Source organism: Camelus bactrianus, chromosome 20 (assembly GCF_048773025.1).
Source record: "Camelus bactrianus isolate YW-2024 breed Bactrian camel chromosome 20, ASM4877302v1, whole genome shotgun sequence".
In the NCBI taxonomy this organism is placed as follows: Eukaryota; Metazoa; Chordata; class Mammalia; order Artiodactyla; family Camelidae; genus Camelus; species Camelus bactrianus.
This window is the reverse complement of record NC_133558.1, coordinates 28,811,169-28,828,920: the sequence shown is the minus strand read 5'-3', so window position 1 is coordinate 28,828,920 and position 17,752 is coordinate 28,811,169. Positions and strand designations below refer to the sequence as shown.

At 43.4% G+C, this 17,752-nt stretch overlaps 1 protein-coding gene across 2 annotated transcripts in view; it reads left to right on the top strand.

The window, feature by feature from the left end:
- Positions 1–17,752, top strand: part of XPO5 (exportin 5) — a 40,686-nt gene that overhangs the window by 20,523 nt on the left and 2,411 nt on the right. For both annotated transcript variants that reach the window (XM_010973800.3, XM_045509332.2), the window contains 17 exons: positions 154–309; positions 1,506–1,547; positions 1,862–1,951; positions 2,796–2,995; positions 3,569–3,668; positions 4,502–4,683; positions 10,585–10,685; positions 12,284–12,380; positions 13,156–13,292; positions 13,829–13,926; positions 14,476–14,522; positions 14,939–15,036; positions 15,647–15,709; positions 16,484–16,566; positions 16,940–17,047; positions 17,184–17,321; positions 17,497–17,661. In XM_010973800.3, coding sequence (XP_010972102.2) covers positions 154–309; positions 1,506–1,547; positions 1,862–1,951; positions 2,796–2,995; positions 3,569–3,668; positions 4,502–4,683; positions 10,585–10,685; positions 12,284–12,380; positions 13,156–13,292; positions 13,829–13,926; positions 14,476–14,522; positions 14,939–15,036; positions 15,647–15,709; positions 16,484–16,566; positions 16,940–17,047; positions 17,184–17,321; positions 17,497–17,661 — 1,905 coding nt within the window. The remainder of the gene's footprint in view (positions 1–153; positions 310–1,505; positions 1,548–1,861; positions 1,952–2,795; positions 2,996–3,568; positions 3,669–4,501; positions 4,684–10,584; positions 10,686–12,283; positions 12,381–13,155; positions 13,293–13,828; positions 13,927–14,475; positions 14,523–14,938; positions 15,037–15,646; positions 15,710–16,483; positions 16,567–16,939; positions 17,048–17,183; positions 17,322–17,496; positions 17,662–17,752) is intronic.

Here is a 17,752-nt window from a genome sequence, read left to right as displayed (position 1 = left end):
GTAAATAAATAACCTAATTATTCCTCCCCCCAAAAAAATTAAGATAAATTTTTTTAAAAAACATATGTGGCCACCAGATTTATAGAGTCTAAAGGGAATTTAGTGAAAGTGGTTATCAGTCACGTCAAACTCCTTCTCATGTCTGTATCACAGGAAATTCCTGTTAATGACGGAATAGAGCTGTTGCAGATGGTCCTGAACTTTGACACCAAGGATCCCCTCATCCTGTCCTGTGTCCTCACTAACGTCTCAGCACTCTTTCCATTTGTCACTTACAGACCAGAGTTCCTGCCCCAGGTCTTCTCTAAGGTAAACTCCCTCTCCTTTGTAAACTTTATTTTGGCATTTCTAAGCTAACTATTTTTGTAACTGTTTTTGTAAGTATGTGAGACAAGCTAATCAACAGTTGTTTATTCATTTATCAAATATTCACTCAGTACATATTGTGGAGCAGGCACCATGCTAGGAGAAAGCATTACCCTCCAGTGCTGCTGTGTCTGGGAAGAATGGCACCTGGACAGGTGCCCGCATGGCACTGCAGTTAACAGACATGCACACAAAAAGAGGAGAAGAATACCTGAGGAGGGGATCAGAGTGTGCTATCAGACTGGGAAAGGTGTCGGGGTGCAGCTGAGGTGACTGGGTGGTGGAGCACCACCTGAGTGAAAACCCTGGAGATGAGTGGCAGTAAGGAAGAGGAGTGAGTTCTGTTTTGGAAGACTAGGTTGGAAGTATACCGTGTAGTGTCTTAAGTGGAGACATCTCACAATAAATTGGCTATTTGAGGTTAAAGGTCTAGAGTTAGAAAATCATGAGATAAAATTGAGGCATCACCATCATAGAAATGCAAGTAGTAGAGGTGAAGCCTTAGCAAAGAAGAGATGTGAGTTAGACGTGTGGCTCAGGCAGGGAACCCTGGGGATCACCAGCATTGCGGGAGGAGCCCTCAAAGAAGAAAGCGATGGCCAGAGAGATGAGAAAATGTTGTGTTACAAAGGCCAGAAGAACTTCAAAAATATGGATAAATTCACTTGTTACCAGAGAAATTCTCTAAGAATTAGAGAATGTCCATTGGGTTCCTCGATTAGACCTTTGATGGAGTGTTATCCCATTGCAGTGGCTAGAGCAGCAGTCACATTGTATTGGGTTAAGGAGTAAATGGGAAGTTATGAAATGGAATCAGGGAGGGCAGACCACTCAACTTTTAATAAAAAGTGGAGAGATGAGGGATGTCACCATGGCTGAGTGTTTGGGTGATGGCCTGGATTGTTCTGGGTTTCTGTGATCTTTATCTTTGTAAAATGTTTGATGGTAAAATTGTGCATCTCAAGCCTCTTGTAGAGTTATCTGAGAAAATGAACATCTGAAACTTTGTAACACCAGTTGAAAGTATTTTTGTTATTTTGTTTACACTTTGGGAATTTTGTTGGAAACTTTATGACTATTTAAAAATACTTTATGCATTTGGCACTGATGAGTGAGTGACCTTTTTTCTTTGCTCTTAGCTATTTTCATCTGTCACTTTTGAAACCATTGAAGAAAGTAAGGTAAGACCATTCAATCTACAAATTCTAACTTCTTAAGAATAAAAATATGAACACCCGACACTTAGTCTAGATTTTTTAATAAGCAAAAGGGGTTAAGAAAGGCAGGAGACAGTCGTATGATGGGGTTCTTTTCACTGGAGATACTCTAGGGTAAACAGCATGTGGATTCATGGTGACTATGAATGTCACTTCATTATACTCCCACAGCTGTGAAAATTGTGAATTTGCCTCTGAAGGAGATATTTACATGATTCTCTGCAGCTTCTGTAAACCATATTAAATGTGTCCTCAAATTTCTGAATATCTCTTCCCAGGCTCCAAGGACCCGGGCGGTGAGGAATGTGCGGAGACATGCTTGTTCCTCCATCATCAAGATGTGTCGTGACTACCCCCAGCTTGTGCTGGTAAGCCCTGGACTCTGGTCATGTAGCCACTGAGACCTGCTGAGTTTGTGTATATTTCTCTGTAAACCCATCCCTAATTATACCTCACATAAAGGGAAACTAGGAACTTTAGATTTGCTTAGGTTAAGTGTTAGTATAAGTATCCTGGAGTTGGTGTCTTCCTCTCCTACTTAGTGGAGTTAAAAATGCAGATATTTAACACAACCTGGCAAATCAACTATACTTCAATTTAAAAACAAAACAATACAAATATATTCCCTCAAAATGAGTAGTTCTCTTCCATATGGGTGACCAAGTTTTCCCTGTCAGTGTATACCTCTTTACTATGTGATGTTCTTAACCACCACTGCCAAATGATGTGCCCAGTATTGAGAGAAGCCAGATCAAACCCCAATCTTTTTTGGAGGGCTTCTGTAAGAAATTTAGTACTAGAAATTTAGGTAACAAATTAACCCAAAATTTCTTCTCTGAACACATAGCAGTTACTTGTCTGTCTTTCTGTCCACCCCCCCCATATATAGATGTATAAAAAACAAACTGATCTTTGTCCATGAAGATACTGTAGAACTTGTAGAAAAAAAAAATAATTGATGGTTTTCACAATTGTGGAGTGGGAAAGTGCAGTTACCCAAATTTTCAAGAAAAGAACCACCTTCTGCCCAAGTTACCTTGCTTGTTCAGGCAAAAGAAGAGCATTACAACTAAATTACTAAGCGCCAGTCTTACAGGCCCCTGACTTTCCTGGGGATGTCTTTATCCTCTTTTCACCTTGCTTGAGTGACCCACCATCCCCTGAAAATCCAACCTCCGCCACCTCTGGTGTTTTTTTCTTTGTGAAATGCAGCCCAATTTTGACATGCTGTATAGCCATGTGAAGCAGCTCCTCTCCAATGAGCTGCTCCTGACACAGATGGAGAAGTGTGCCCTCATGGAAGCCCTGGTTCTCATCAGCAACCAGTTCAAGAACTACGAGCGTCAGAAGGTGTTCCTAGAGGAGCTGATGGCACCCGTGGCCGGTATCTGGCTTTCTGAAGACATGCACAGGTAGAGGAGACCCTGTGCCCTTGGTCTTCACTGCACTTAAGTACCCATTCTGTTCCGGCAGCTGTGCCCAAGGTTGGGGTGTAAGGATATCGAGGTGTAATGGCACTATCAGTGCTATCTGAAGGTCTTGTGGGGTGAATTGTGGGAAATATCACCTTGCTCTACAGAGGTGTGGGAATGGAGAAGAAATGAGTGAAAATGGAGAGTATGTGTCAGGAGGCCACAGCCTGACGTTTGCTGTGGTGTCTGGGTGCAGCACCAGCACATGTAAAACGAGTGCAGCCAGGAGGGGCCCTGCACGGTGGGAGCTGCACAGATGCCCAGCTGGGCCTCCAGAGCATTCTCAGGCTTGCGTCCTTTTTGATTCTTAAAGCGTTGCTGATAACATTTAGAAGTGGGAAGAGAAGTTTAATAAACCTTCACATGACAGCCAACAATTAATATGATTAGACTCCTCTCACTGTAACTACTCCTCTTTGGGGGTCAAATAATCACAGCTTATTAGCTTTTGTGGAAGAAACTGTCCTTGCTGAAAATCATGGTGTAACTTGTCTTTCCCCCGCCAACCTTCAGAGTGCTATCAGATGTTGATGCTTTTATAGCCTATGTGGGTGCAGATCGGAAGAGCTGTGAGCCTGGCCTGGAGGATCCCTGTGGCTTAAACCGTGCACGAGTGAGTAAGCCTGTCCTGGGGATGGGAAGTTGCATTGGCCACGGGTAGTTGGGTGTTGTCATTGATCAAGTTTCTTGTAAGTTTATGTTTTTTCTGTTTGAGTGAGAAATCTGAGAGTCTCCACTTCCTCAAGTGTCTCCTTTCTTTTCTTTGTGAGTCTTGAATTCTTGAGTTCTCATAGCAGAGCAGGTGGTCTTTTCTGTGAGGTCAATTTTTTGACTTTAAGGATCTCTCAGTAGCTCAGAGGACTGCAGGTGTAGTGAGGAAGTCGGTCAGAACTTGGTCAGCAGAGCGACTTCTCCCTGCCTTTGCTCTCTGGCATGCAAATCCTAAATATTGGCCTGACTTGGCAAACCTGAAATTTTTTTCAGTTCTTTGCTGTTCAAACAAGCATTGTTTCCGGCTCCGTTACGGCAAGTCTTACTAACCTGGCAAGTGGTCACGTGGTTGAAAGTACTGTGAGTGAGGATTAGGGCAAAATCTATGAAGGCCTAAGCTGGAGGGTGCAAGACCAACACAAAAACAAAATGAGATGTTGGCAAAGTAAATGCTGTTTTGAAGCATGTTCAAGCCACCTTCTAATTGGGGCCCTGCACGAAGGTCACTGGAAGGACATCCTCATGAAAGGGAAGCTTCTAGAGCCTACCACTGGTCCTGAAGGTGGCAGTGAAAGGTTCCCTCTTGGACTTGACCTTAAACGAGGGGATTTGTGGTAGGGAATGGGGGTCTTTTCCTTCTCTGGCCTCTGTCTCACTTTTGCCATAATCTTGTAAATATCTTTGGTCTTTTCTTCCCCTTTTATGTTTACCTTTCATTTTTATGTTTTTCTATAGATGAGCTTTTGTGTGTATAGCATTCTGGGTGTTGTGAAGCGAACTTGCTGGCCCACTGACCTAGAGGAGGCCAAAGCTGGGGGATTTGTGGTGGGTTATACACCCACTGGAAATCCAGTCTTCCGTAACCCCTGCACAGAACAGATTCTGAAGCTTCTTGACAATTTGCTTGCCCTTATAAGGTGAGTCAGAATTTTTTTCTGTTACATTTCAGTTTTTTACCCAAAAATCTTAAAAGTTTAATTTGTATTTCTTTAGCTCATATGGTGGTAACTGAGGGACTGGATTTTGTTTCTTTCTAGAGGAGTTCTCTCCTTTTTAAAAATAGCATTAGCTCTCACTTGTGTAAGTCTTGCATTCCAAGTGAACACACAGGGGCTAATCTCAAAATAGTTTTTCTCATTTGAGGCCACCTTTGTGTTCTTTTACTTCTTTACACTTCAGTCCTACCTTTTACTTTAAGTTTTATTTGGTCTAAATTTTTGCCACTAAAGGAATTGTTCATTGGGAGCAGGATAGTTTCTTTCTGTAGTGGTGCTCCTCTGGGCTAGGTATTCAGATGAGCTAATCTGAATTTATCGGTAGTGACTCTGATCCCAAATGGACCAAACATCTGGTGGCTGAACATGCCGAAGGCAGGCGTGATAAATGTTGCACCTCAGTGTCCTAGGTCTTTACTTCTCAGACCGGCAGTAATCACCTGAGAGCTTGTTTCAAATGCAGAGTTAGAGTTCCACCCCAGACATACTAAATCAGAATCTGCATTTTAACAAGATCCCTAGGTTGTTTGTGTGTACATTAAAGATTCAGAATCACTGTTCAAAATCGTGAGCTAACATATTCAAGTGGTAGAAGTAGGCCAAGTCTAGGCTTGTTGATTATTTAATATTTGTCTGATGATTCAGGAATGGGTGTTCTATACGGTAAAAGAGAGGCCTTGGACAGAATCAGTTTTTACTGGCTAAAGCAAAATTTGATTGCTTTTCACATCTGTGTTTCTGACCAGGTTAGAGCCCTGTTCTGCTGCCTTTTGGCCTCTTGCCCAGGGTGTAAGAACAGAGTCTCAACTGGGCAAATCAAATCACTCATGTCTCAGATGCTCTGCTGGCAATAGACACCCTGGACCATGAGCTTGAGAATCAAAGGTTTTAAGTTAATGTTGACCAAATTCGAGGACTGGAGTGTCTGAAAGAGTTGTCACTGTGGATGTGTTTGTAGAAATAGACAATATTTTGTTCTGATTTCAAAAGGAGGAAAGAATAAAGAAATATGGCTTGCATGTTGAGAGGGTAGTAAAATATTTAGTCAAGGAAAGGTTTGTTTCCATATTGATGTTTTTAAAAGCAAAAGGTTCTCGTGTAGCTTAGAGAAATATGAAAGCAATGAAGTCAGATGGCAACAGACTCATAGACTTTATATGTGGTGAGAACCTAGACCTGGAAGCAGGGTTCATCCTTGGGCAAGGAGACAGGATGGTTGTCATCTTGATATTTTTCTGAGTTCATTGCTTTTGGAAAATCCCAAAATCAATCAAAAGGTATTTTGAAAAATGTTGACTGTGCTCAGGGAGCAGTTAGAGTCCTTGAGTAGTGTGCAGCTGGAGCTGCTAGAGTTTTGCCTTGTTTTTGTAGTAGATTTTATCTTTAAATATAATGTAAGGGCACAAATATACACAAGAAAAGGACACAAATTCTGAGTGCGGGTAGATGAATTTTGACGAAGTGTACAGCTCCATGTAATCAGCATCACCCAGCACCTCTTCCCAGTCATTACCTGCCCCTCCAGGGCAACCACGCTTCTGACTTTTAACATTTTGCCTGGTTTTTTGAGCTTTAATAAATGTCATTAGAAGCATGTATTCTTTTGTGTCTTGGCTTCTCTTGCTCAGTATTATATTTGTGAGATCATCCATGGTATTGCATGTAGTTGTAGTTTGTTTATTCTCATTGCTCGTATGGTATCCATTGTGAATATGCTGTAACTCATTTATCCATTTAGCACTGATGGACTTTTGGGTAGTTTCCAACTTTTTTTTTTTTTTTTTTATTACAAGTAGTGCTGCTGTTAACATTCTTGTAAATGTCTTTTGGTGTATACATAATTTCTCTCAGATAGGAATAGAATCCTACATGTAGGCATAGAATTTCTGGTTTATAAGGTGTGTATATTTTCAGTTTTCATCGACAGAAACAAATAGTTTTCTAAAGTGGTATACTAATTTACATTCCCACCGGTTTGTGTATTAACACCTTGCTATACAACTCCTGTGTTTATAAAACTCCTATTTTAACTCCTTATGAAAGTGATAATCAAAGGAAGTATTAAAGCTACACTGCCTAGTATGGTTGCCACTAACCACATGTGGTTGCTATTGAGCACTTGAAATATGGCTAGTCTGAGTTGAGATAAGCTGAAGCTGTAAGAGTAAAATATACAAAAAAAGAATTGAAAAATACCTCATCAGTTTTTATGTTGCTAACATGTTGAAATGATTTTTTTGATGTATTGGGTTAAATAAAATATAATTAATTTAACTTACTTCTCACTTTTTAAGTTTGGCTGGCTAGAAAGTTTTAAGTAGCTTATGTGCCATTCCTTTGATTGCTACTAGACAGGATTCTTAATGGGTTAAATGGAGGATGGATGTGGGGAGCAGATTCTCTGGTTCTAAAAGGTTCATTGTCATCATTATGTGTAGAGTGATGATAGCTTTTCTGTTCACTTGAAATTTGTTACACTGTTTCCATACATCTTCTGTATGTTGTACTGAAATCTGTACATGTGAAGTCTTGTTTAGCATAGCAGTTACACTCTTAGTCGGTGATACTAAGAATATTTCAGATGGGTACAGATCGTACAGAACTTAAAACTTTTATTATCTGATTGTCTTTTTCTTTGCCAAGCAATAACTAGTTCCTCTTAATGTGGAAGCACAGAGCTCTTGTTTGCAAGGTGATATTTCAGGAACTGGAAATTACTAGGGCTTGTAGGCCTCCCTGTTTATGCTAATCTTTCTCAAAATTTTCCCAAAAAATTGAAGGGGAGGGAACACTTCCTAACTCATTCTATGAGGCCACCGTAACCCTGATTCAAAGCCACACAATGACACTACAAGAAAACTACAGACCAACGTCCTATTTGAACATTGATGCAAAATTCCTCAACAACACTAGCAATTCAGCAATGTATTAAAAGAATTATACACCATAACCAAGTGGGATTTATTCCTGGAATGCAAGGATGGTGCAACATACAAAAATTGATCATTGTAGTACATCACATCAACAAAAGGAAGGGGGAAAATACATAACCATCTGACAGCATTTGACAGACTTCAACACCATTTCATGATAAAAACACTCAACAAAATAGGAATAGAAGGCAACTACCTCAATGTAATATAAGCTGTGTGTTTTAAAAATCACAGCAAGGGAGGAGGGTAGAGTGTGTGCTTACCATGCACTAGGTCCTGGGTTCAATCCCCAGTACCTCCATTAAAATAAACAAACAAACAAGCAAACCTAATTACCTCACCCCTAAAAACCTTTATAGTCAGTGGTGACAGTTTTTCCCCTAAGATCAGGAACAAGGCAAGGATGCCTGCTTTCACTACTAATGTTCAACATAATACTGGAAGTTCTAGCCAGAGCAGTTAGGGAAGAAAAAGAAATAAAAGGCATCCAAATTAGAAAGGAGGTAAAATTATATTTGCAGCTGGTATGATCTTATATGTAGAAAAACCCTGAAGACTCCACAAATAAGCTCTTAGAATTAATACATGAATTCAGCAAAGTAGCAGAATATAAATCACACACACACAAATCAGTTGCATTTCTATACACAAAAAATTAGTAATCTGAAAAGGAAATTATAAAAACAGTTTAATTTAAAGTAGCATTAAAAAAGAATTAAATGCTTAGGAATTAAGTAATCCAAGGAGGTGAGAGACTTACACAATAAAAACTACAAAACGTGGCTTAAAGAAATTAAAGACAAATTAAATAAATGGAACACAGCCCATATTCACAGATTGGAAGACTTAATATTATTAAAATGTCACTACTACCCAAAGTGTTCTGCAGATTCTGTGGAATCTCAGGGGAACCTGAATACTCAAAACAATTTTAAAAAACAAACTGGAGGACTCCCACTTTCTGATTTCAAAACTTACTGCAAAGCGACAGTAACTAAAACAATGTGATGTTGATACAAAGACAGGCATATAGATCAGTGGAATAGAGTAGACAGTCTAGAAATATACCTTCATATATATGGTCATAAGACTTCTGAGCAGGGTGCCAAGATCATTCAATGGGGAAAGGACAGTCTTTTCAACAAATGGGAAGACTAGATACTCACATGCAATAGAATGAAGATGGACCTTTACCTAACATCGTATACAAAAATTAACTCACAATGGGTCAAGGATTTCGATGTAAGACCAAAAACATTAACTCTTAGAAGAAATCACAGAACAAAAGCTTCACAACATTGGATTTGGCAGTGATTTCTAGATGACACCAAAGGCATAGGTAACAAAAGAAAAAATAGGCAAACTGAATTTTGTGGAAATTTTTTAAATTTTGTGCATCAAAAGGTACTCTCCATAGAGTAAAAAAGGCAACCCACAGAATGGGGAAAATATTTGCAAATCATATATCTGACAAGAATTAATATTCAGGATATATAGAAACTTCCAAAACTCAACAACAAAAAAACGTCCAATTCAAAAATGGGCAAAGGGCTTGAATAGACAGTTCTCCAAATGGCCAGTAAGCACAGGGAAACATGCTGAACATCACGAGTCATTAGGGAGATGCAAATCAAAAACGGCAGGAAAGAAACCACCTCACCCCCATTAGGATGGCAGCTATCGAAAAATCGTAAAATAAGTGTTGAGGATGGTGTGGAAAAATTGGAACTCTTGTACACCATTGGTGGGAATGTAAAATGGTACAGACACTGTGGAAAACAGTTTGGCAGTTCCTCAAAAAATTAAAGATAGAATTATCACATTAAGGAGCAATTCCAGCTCTAGGTATATACTCAAAAGAACTGACAGTGGGTCTTGAGGAGATATTTATGTACCAAGTTCATAGCAGCGTTATTCATAATAGCTAAAATGTGGAAGCAACCAAGAGTGTTTGTCAATGGATAAGTGAAATGTGGGCTATACAACGGAGTATCATTCGGCCATTGAAAGGAAGGAGTTTCTGCATTATGCTACGTGGGTGAACCATGACTGTATGCTAAGTGAAATAAGCCAGTCACAAAAAGGCAGTTTAAACTAGTGTATTAACGAGTGTACGTGGTTACATTTAACAAACATTATTGAGGTGTTTTGTTTTTGGGTTTTGTTTAATGAGCGTGTTCTAAATTGATCTCTTCAGTGTGCATCTAAATATTTAACCTTGCTGGTCTGTTATATTCTGTAATTTTCTATGTTTGAAATGGCTTACAATTAACTTTTAAAAGAAAAATAGGTAGTTGCGCTCTCTGGCTATAGGTTGCTCACTGGTGCCATTGCTGTGGGCAGGAGGACCCCTGTGGAAGGCGGGTAGATCAGGTCCGTAGTCATACAGAGCCAGTAAATGCTCAGTCAGTCATTCTGGTGAGGAGCAGGTGCACATATTGGGGATTGCAGATGTGCCTCTAGGGGCTATTGCAGGGTCCATCCACACTCATATCCTAAAAATGGGGGCATATTCCTGCCTGCTGTGTGTTCCTGCCTGTGAAGCCACACTGCCTCTGACATTGCATCCTCTATTGCTACCAGTCAGAAAACAGAGTGCCCAGGCATTGTTTCCAGTTTGGAAAAATTTTGCTTTCTAGCTTTAGACTGTGATGTTGTCCAGCTCTCTGAGGATTCACTCCTTGTGGTTGATTGCTGTTAGGTGTTGTATGTGCTAGGGATAAATCTACTAGCGTCAAGTCTATCCCCTTTTCCAGGGAGACATTTAAATTCTCCTGCCAAGAATAGTGTTGACAGGGAGATGTCCGTGTGGAAGTGCGGTATCACTGACCCATTCCTTCCTTCTGCAGCAGACTGGGAAAAGGTCACGTAGCACTCTTGTTTCTTTCAGAACTCACAATACTTTATATGCACCAGAAATGCTAGCCAAAATGGCAGAACCTTTCACAAGGGCTCTGGATATGCTTGAAGCGGAAAAATCTGCTATTTTAGGTAAGAAATGTAACCATTTTTTCCCTTAAGTTCGCCTTACCCCTAATGCAGCTTCAGTATGCCTTGTGTCACCTTCACCTGGCACTACCTTGAACTCCTGTTTGTTCAGGAATGCATACTTGGAGTCCTGCAGGCTCTAAGAACAGGTGCGTTTACTTCATCGTCTTAGCCCACAGAGGTCTCCCGAAGCTCACACACGCCACCCTCCATGGTAACCCCTCCTCCACTTTAGCTGCCAGCTGGTGGTGTGTGTTAGAGCCTTTAGATTATAAACAAACCATAAGTCTTTAACCTAAAAGTTATGAGCATACTCTCCTGCCTTTTGTATATGGTAGGGGGGCAGGAAAGTATTAAGACAATTAAGCTTAAATAGCTTTAGTCAGTAAAATGTTATATATATATTATCAATGTTTTTTTAAAGGAATAGTCTCTAAGCCAGGTTTCCCAATTTTTACCCTGATCAGACTGCTGCTTTAACTCGTTTTTCCTGTTAGCAAATACTACACAATCATAACTGACATGTGCTGTGAAGGAAAGTGACTGTGAGAGTGTTTATTGAGAAACCTGACCCAGTCTTGGAGAGGAGTCAGAAGATTGCCTCCCAGTGGAGACTTGGAGGATGAGCAGGGGCTCACCAGGCTGGGGGCAAAAGGAGGTGCTGAGCAGACAGAATGGCGGGTACAGGACCCCTGGGCACACAGCAAAGAGCTTGATGTGTCCAGGGAACAGAGAGGGTGAGTTGTGTGCTAGAACACACACAGCAAGGCAGTTGGTTAGAGGTTAGAGCTAGAGACGCCCAGAGTTGTCTGACCTTGTGTCTCTGACACTTCATGCCAGCTCACTACCCAGCACCAACAGGGTTTCTTCACCCCGCCTATAACTCCCGCCTGGGCCTGACTACGATGAAGCAGTCTAGTGAGCGTGCCCCAGCTATGATGTTAATAAAAGGAAGGGTGTTAGTTTGCCCTTCCAGAGCTCATGTCTGTCTTGGCCTAAATGTTCCTGGGACACTTCCTTGGCACCACTACACTTAAGTTCCATGTTGCAGATACTAGTAAAAATGACCAACGAAAACATATTAGAATGCACAAGCAGTTCCCTCTGGCAGCTTCAGCCATGAGCAAGCTTGAAGCAGAACTGCCTCTGACCAGAAGTATAGGTCTTTTAAGGCAATTGTTATACTGAGGTAAGTGGTTTTCATTTTGACCTGCTATACATCTTGGGCTTTTGCATAAAATTTTGCTTGGAAAAGACGTTCTATGACATAAAAAGGAAGGCAAGCATCCCTAGAGCGTTATGGAGCGATTATTTGGGGCTGTCATTGTGTGTTTCGGTTCAAGTTCCATCTGGAGAAACCCAGGCAAAAGTTGGAGTACTCAGCTGTAGTCTGAAGTCCTGGACACTTAAGTAGCTGTGAAGACATAGTAACAATCACCTTTAGGGAGGCTCTTAGCACCTCCAGTTGGTAGAAGACTTGGTCAGCTGCTTTGCATTTATAGCCCTCCCTCCCAATCCCTGCCCCCAAAACCACATCTGCCTGCTGGTGGGTGTTGGCAGTTTGAGACCCTTGGCAGCAGGTTCCTGACCTGTCTTTGTAGGATTACCTCAACCTCTCTTGGAACTGAATGACTCTCCTGTCTACAAAACGGTCTTGGAAAGAATGCAGCGTTTCTTCTGCACCCTCTATGAAAACTGGTAAGGATTCAGTGCTCCCGCTCCGTATTCTCCTTCTAGACATGCACTGTATAGGGATGGCCATAGGGTGGACTTCTGATCTAGAATTCTAGTGTACAGGTGATAAGAAGAAAGAATTTGACAGGAACTAATGATTCTAATTAGTCAAATCAAAATGAACAGGCTGCTTTCCTACATTTGCTTTGTTATAATTGTCCCACTTGACTCAGTCCTGGCCATGACTTGATACTTCAACCCTCAGCCTGTTTCCAGTGCATAAAATGAGACCAAAGTAGAAGATAGTGATGGAGGTGCATTTTCTCAGACCCCTCACTACTCATAGCCTAGTTTTCATGGGACACTGGTTGGTGGCCAGCCAGATTTTGTCTTCTGGATGTGGGATGGGGAGGTAACCAGCCCTTCTGTACACAGACAGCCCCAGGGCATTGGCCTCACTAACTCAGTGCTCTAATCAGCCACCTAACAAAAGATTCTCCATTGTAAATCCGTGTTAGTTATGAAGCAGTGAAAGGCTACTATTGATCTTTGGTACCAGCTTGTCTTTTAAAAGATGTTGAATTTGCTATCAAGTTTCCTTAAAAGTGTGTGTGTGTGTAGGGGGGCTATTTTCACTCTTCATAGACTAATTATCTTTGAAGCATACGGATTAAGCTTGAGTAAACAGAATTGCTCTTCAGGCGGAGAAGTCTTCTTATAGACCAGAAATTCCTGGGGCAGTCAAGGCTGGTGATAAGAGATAATGGATTTGTCACTGCGTGTGATTTTTCCCTTCCAGTTTCCATATCCTGGGGAAGGCAGGCCCTTCCATGCAGCAGGACTTCTACACCGTGGAGCACCTGGCCACGCAGCTCCTCAGCTCTGCCTTCGTCAACCTGAACAACATTCCTGACTACCGGCTCAGACCCATGCTTCATATCCTTTCCAAAGTCCTCTCGGTGTGGAGTAACCACACTCACAGGACAAGAAGATTGACATAAATAGCAGAAGCATGAGAGCAGCCCCGGGGGCTTGCGAGCTCTTTCTCCTTAGGGGTAAATCTTTACCATCCCGTTTCTTGGCAGGATGAAAGATGAAGCTTTTATCCCTTTCCTGCGCTTTGTCAGACGCTCTCATACCGCATTCTCAGACTTTTGTTTGGGGAGTATCCTTCTTCCCTGAAGTTACACTCTAAGGAGAAGCTTGGAGGAGGGTTTACGACAAGGGTGTCTCCTACTTTTTCCCTCTTACTTTGAGGCAACCCAGTGCCCATAATTTGTAGCTGGCAGAAAGGACAGTTAAACTAAAACTACAAGTGACTGAGTACCCATACAGCTTAGGATTTTTGGGAAAAGCTGGATTTTTGCCTGTCGACACAGGGTGTTGCTGGCCTGTCTGGTGGCTGACTGCCCAGGGGCCCAGCCGGGGGGTGGGGTGCTCGTGTGCTACAGCTTCTTAACGTGCTGCGGCATGGGTCTTTGTGAAGCCTCTGGTGCTCTTCTGCCCCCCGGAGCACTATGAAGCCCTGGTGTCTCCCATCCTTGGACCTCTTTTCACCTACCTCCACATGGTAAGAGAGCCGTCAGGAGAGGGTAGCAAAGAGGACTTTTAGAGTGGGTGGCCCCTCTTGAGTCTCACAAGTCAAGGGCTCCTGAAGTGTTGTCTCCTCCCTGCCGGGCTGGCTGCATGGCTTCCTGAGAACCAAACCGGTTCAGCTGCCTACAGAGCACCTGCAGACTCAGATTCTGCTCTTAACCTGCTGTTAACTGAGGAGGTGACCAGGGGAGCGCCTTTCCTGGGTCTGTTTCCCTGACTCTGGAATTAAGCAGGGGGACCAGCCGGGTGGAGAACAGATGTTCTCCTGGGTGGAGAAACCCAGGAATTCTAAAGTGTTACTGATCCTTTCCAAGCAAAGAAGTGTTGGACATGCTGCCCTCATCGTGGGTGTGGGAGAGGCTACAGAAACTGTATCTGGTTTTTTAACCTTATGGTGTCTCCCAAGGCTCTGTCATGGTTTCCTGGACTCATCCTTGGCTAATTCTAATCATGAAGTGGCCCTTAGATATTTGTTCCAACCCTCTCCCTAGTTGTAGCACTTAATTCCTCTTTGTTTTCCCAGAGGCTTTCCCAAAAATGGCAAGTCATCAACCAGAGGAGCCTGCTATGGTAAGGGAGTCTCTCCCCTCCTGGGTGGATGAGCCAGCAGCCAGGTCTGGGTGGGAGATGGTGGACAGGGCAGAGGAGGGTTCTGCCATCCCAAGCTGGAACAGCAGTGGGTTACAGTCGTGCTCAGGTGGAAGATGGCTTGTCTGTGACCATTAGGCAGACTCAACTCAAGCCTTCAGAAGGCACCTGCGGCTCCTTAGGAGAATGCTGAAACATTCTCACCTACTTTGGATTGTGATCCAGTACCTCAAGCCAACTAAATACAGTTACAAGTAATAATGCTTCTCAGTGGATCATTGCTGCCCATTTCTGACTTTGAGTGGAATGTAGACCAGAAGGCGGTGGGCACCACGGGTCTGGTGAGGGTCACTGCTGCTTTTGCACGCTCATGCAACTTGGCCCCTGGTGTTCTGCAGTGGAGAAGATGAGACAACAGAAGAAAACCCAGAGTCTCAAGAGATGCTGGAAGAACAACTGGTGAGGATGTTAACCCGAGAAGTCATGGACCTAATCAGTAAGTGGCATGTGGGAGAACCAGGGGTAGAAGAGAAGCCTTTTTCTGAGGGAAAAAAAAGTGGTCACTCACCCAACATGTTTGCAGTAACACTGACAGATTGATAAGAAACAGTTAACAGACGGAAACTAGGTAGTCCTTAAGTCAGCCTGAGAACATTTTATGAATTGTGAACTGAGTTACAGCTGTACAGACTAAGGCCGGAATATGAAGAAATCACCTAAAAGAGCAGGAGGAATTTGGATTAATAGTAGGAATAACTTCCTAGCTTTGTCAAAATAGGGAAAGTTAATTCTTAGACATGAAGGTGGTTATATTTCTTTATGCTTTGGTTGGTTCACTTGAGATCCAAAGTAGAAAATTACATATCAAGCATCCTCTGCTGGTCATTTACTCTCAGATAATTCTGTAATTTCCCTCCAATTAATTGAACTTGAAGAGGGACCAGAACAGAGTCTGGTCAAATGCCTCTGTTTCTATTGGTGAAGCTGATTTTGTGCCTGGAAAGTATCCTACCCTCCCCGCTCCCCACCTGCCCCGAGACAGTTTGGGATCCACTGGCCTGAGCTCTAGTGCTAATTAGCCCAGTAACCGTGCTTTCTCGCTTCAGCTGTGTGCTGTGTTTCAAAGAAAAGTGCTGACCACGGTGCTGCCCCTGCTGCAGATGGAGATGGTGAGTGAGCCTGCTGCACCTCTTAGAACTGGGCCGTTAAACTCCCAAAATTGTTACTTCTGTAACCAGGTCAGCTCCTACAGAAACTGTTTCTAGCAGTCTGGCTAAGGCGTGGAGATGTCTACATGGCTTTCATCTGTGCTGGCTCCCCTGCTCTGTTCCTCCAGCCCAGCCCCACCTCAGAGCATCTGCATAGGGTGTTTCCTCTGTCTGGACGACGTTTTCCCAACTGCATACGTGGCCTGCTCCTTGATTTTTATTCAGGTCTCTGCTCAGAGGTCACCTCTGAGAGGCCATCCATGAACAGCTTATCAAAAGTAGCAGCGCAGGCCACTCTAGATTCTTCTTGTGCATTCATTCTTCACAGCCTGAGTGCTACCTGACATTGTTTTATTTATATATTCATTTATTACTTGTCACCCTCACTAGAATTTAACTCCCAACAGGGAAAAGGGACTTTGTCTTTTTCCTGTTACATCCCCAGTAACTAAATCAGCACCGCTGCAGTGTGTGCTTAAATATTTATTCAACAACAAAAGATCCTCAGCATTTGCTGCAGCTTTTAAAGTAACTATCCAGAAAGTCCTCTGTTTTGCAAATGTACAGCTAGATGTCTCTCTAGCCCTGCCGTGGCTTCTCCACCATCTCATGAGGTACCACTCTACCTCCAGTCAGCCCAGGACACTCACCATTCCTTTACTCTGCGGCCTTCTGTCAGGACAGGACAGTCTGTTCTGAAAGGATGGAGCTTAACGTTCTGCTCTTTGCTTACAGATGAAGAGATGATGGCCACAGAGGTCACCCCCTCAGCCATGGCAGAGCTCACAGACCTGGGGAAATGCCTGATGAAGCATGAGGTGAGATTTTCTCCCTGCCCAGCTGGGGAGCCCGTTTCCACTTTCTTACTTTCTGGTGCCACCAGGAGGCTTTGTTTTTTGGTAATAGTCCTTTTATAAGTTAAAGTTCCTGGTACCTAAATCCCCCAGAAAACAGTAGGAAAGGCTCAAGGCCAAGGCAGAACCTCTCAGAAAAACACCCAGGCTCACCCATGCCGATCCCTGGTGCTCAGCCTCCCCCAGGCTGAGCTCTGTCTCCTCCCGGCACGTAGGTTTTCTCTTCTACATTGGTTAGCTTTCCTGTTTACCTATTAAAACTCTAGCTCCTGGTGCATAAAATACAGAGCCTGTTATGCTGCTTTTCCCATTGTAATCCTTCACCCTTTTCTGTTAGGATGTATGTACAGCGCTATTAATTACAGCCTTCAATTCCCTGGCCTGGAAGGATACTCTGTCCTGCCAGAGGACGACCACACAGCTCTGCTGGCCTCTCCTCAAACAAGTACGGTTTACTCACCCTTTCTCCTTGCCCCTTATGAAACGTTTGGGTCAGGAGGACTGAGCGAATCAGTTGGAAGGATTAGGGTGCTGGGGCCTTGAGAGCCCCACTTTGGCCCTGAGCACAGCTGTCTCCCCAGGTGCTGTCAGGGACGCTGCTCGCAGATGCTGTCACGTGGCTTTTCACCAGCGTGCTGAAGGGCTTACAGACGCACGGGCAGCACGACGGCTGCATGGCCTCCCTGGTCCACCTGGCCTTCCAGATCTACGAGGCGCTGGTGAGTGGGGGAGGCGTGGGGGCAGGACGGCTGTGGCTGCACCCCTCACTGCCTGCTCCCAGTCACTCGGGCCTTATACTAAGGCGCTGCCTCTGAGAAATGGGTGTGGCAGAGAATGGGGAAAGTGGCAGGGCCCAAACCTATACGACTGAGCGGGTTTATCCCTACTTCTCAGCGTCCCAGGTACCTGGAGATAAGAGCTGTGATGGAGCAGATCCCTGAAATTCAGAAGGACTCCCTGGACCAGTTTGACTGCAAGCTTTTGAACCCTTCTCTGCAGAAAGTGGCGGACAAGCGCCGGAAGGACCAATTCAAACGCCTCATTGCTGGTTGCATTGGGGTAGGTCACACACCTTCCTTAGTGCTCCCATCCGCCTCTACAGTCTTTTTAGACCACGTGTACAGGCAAACCAGGAACCAGCTGTGGTCAT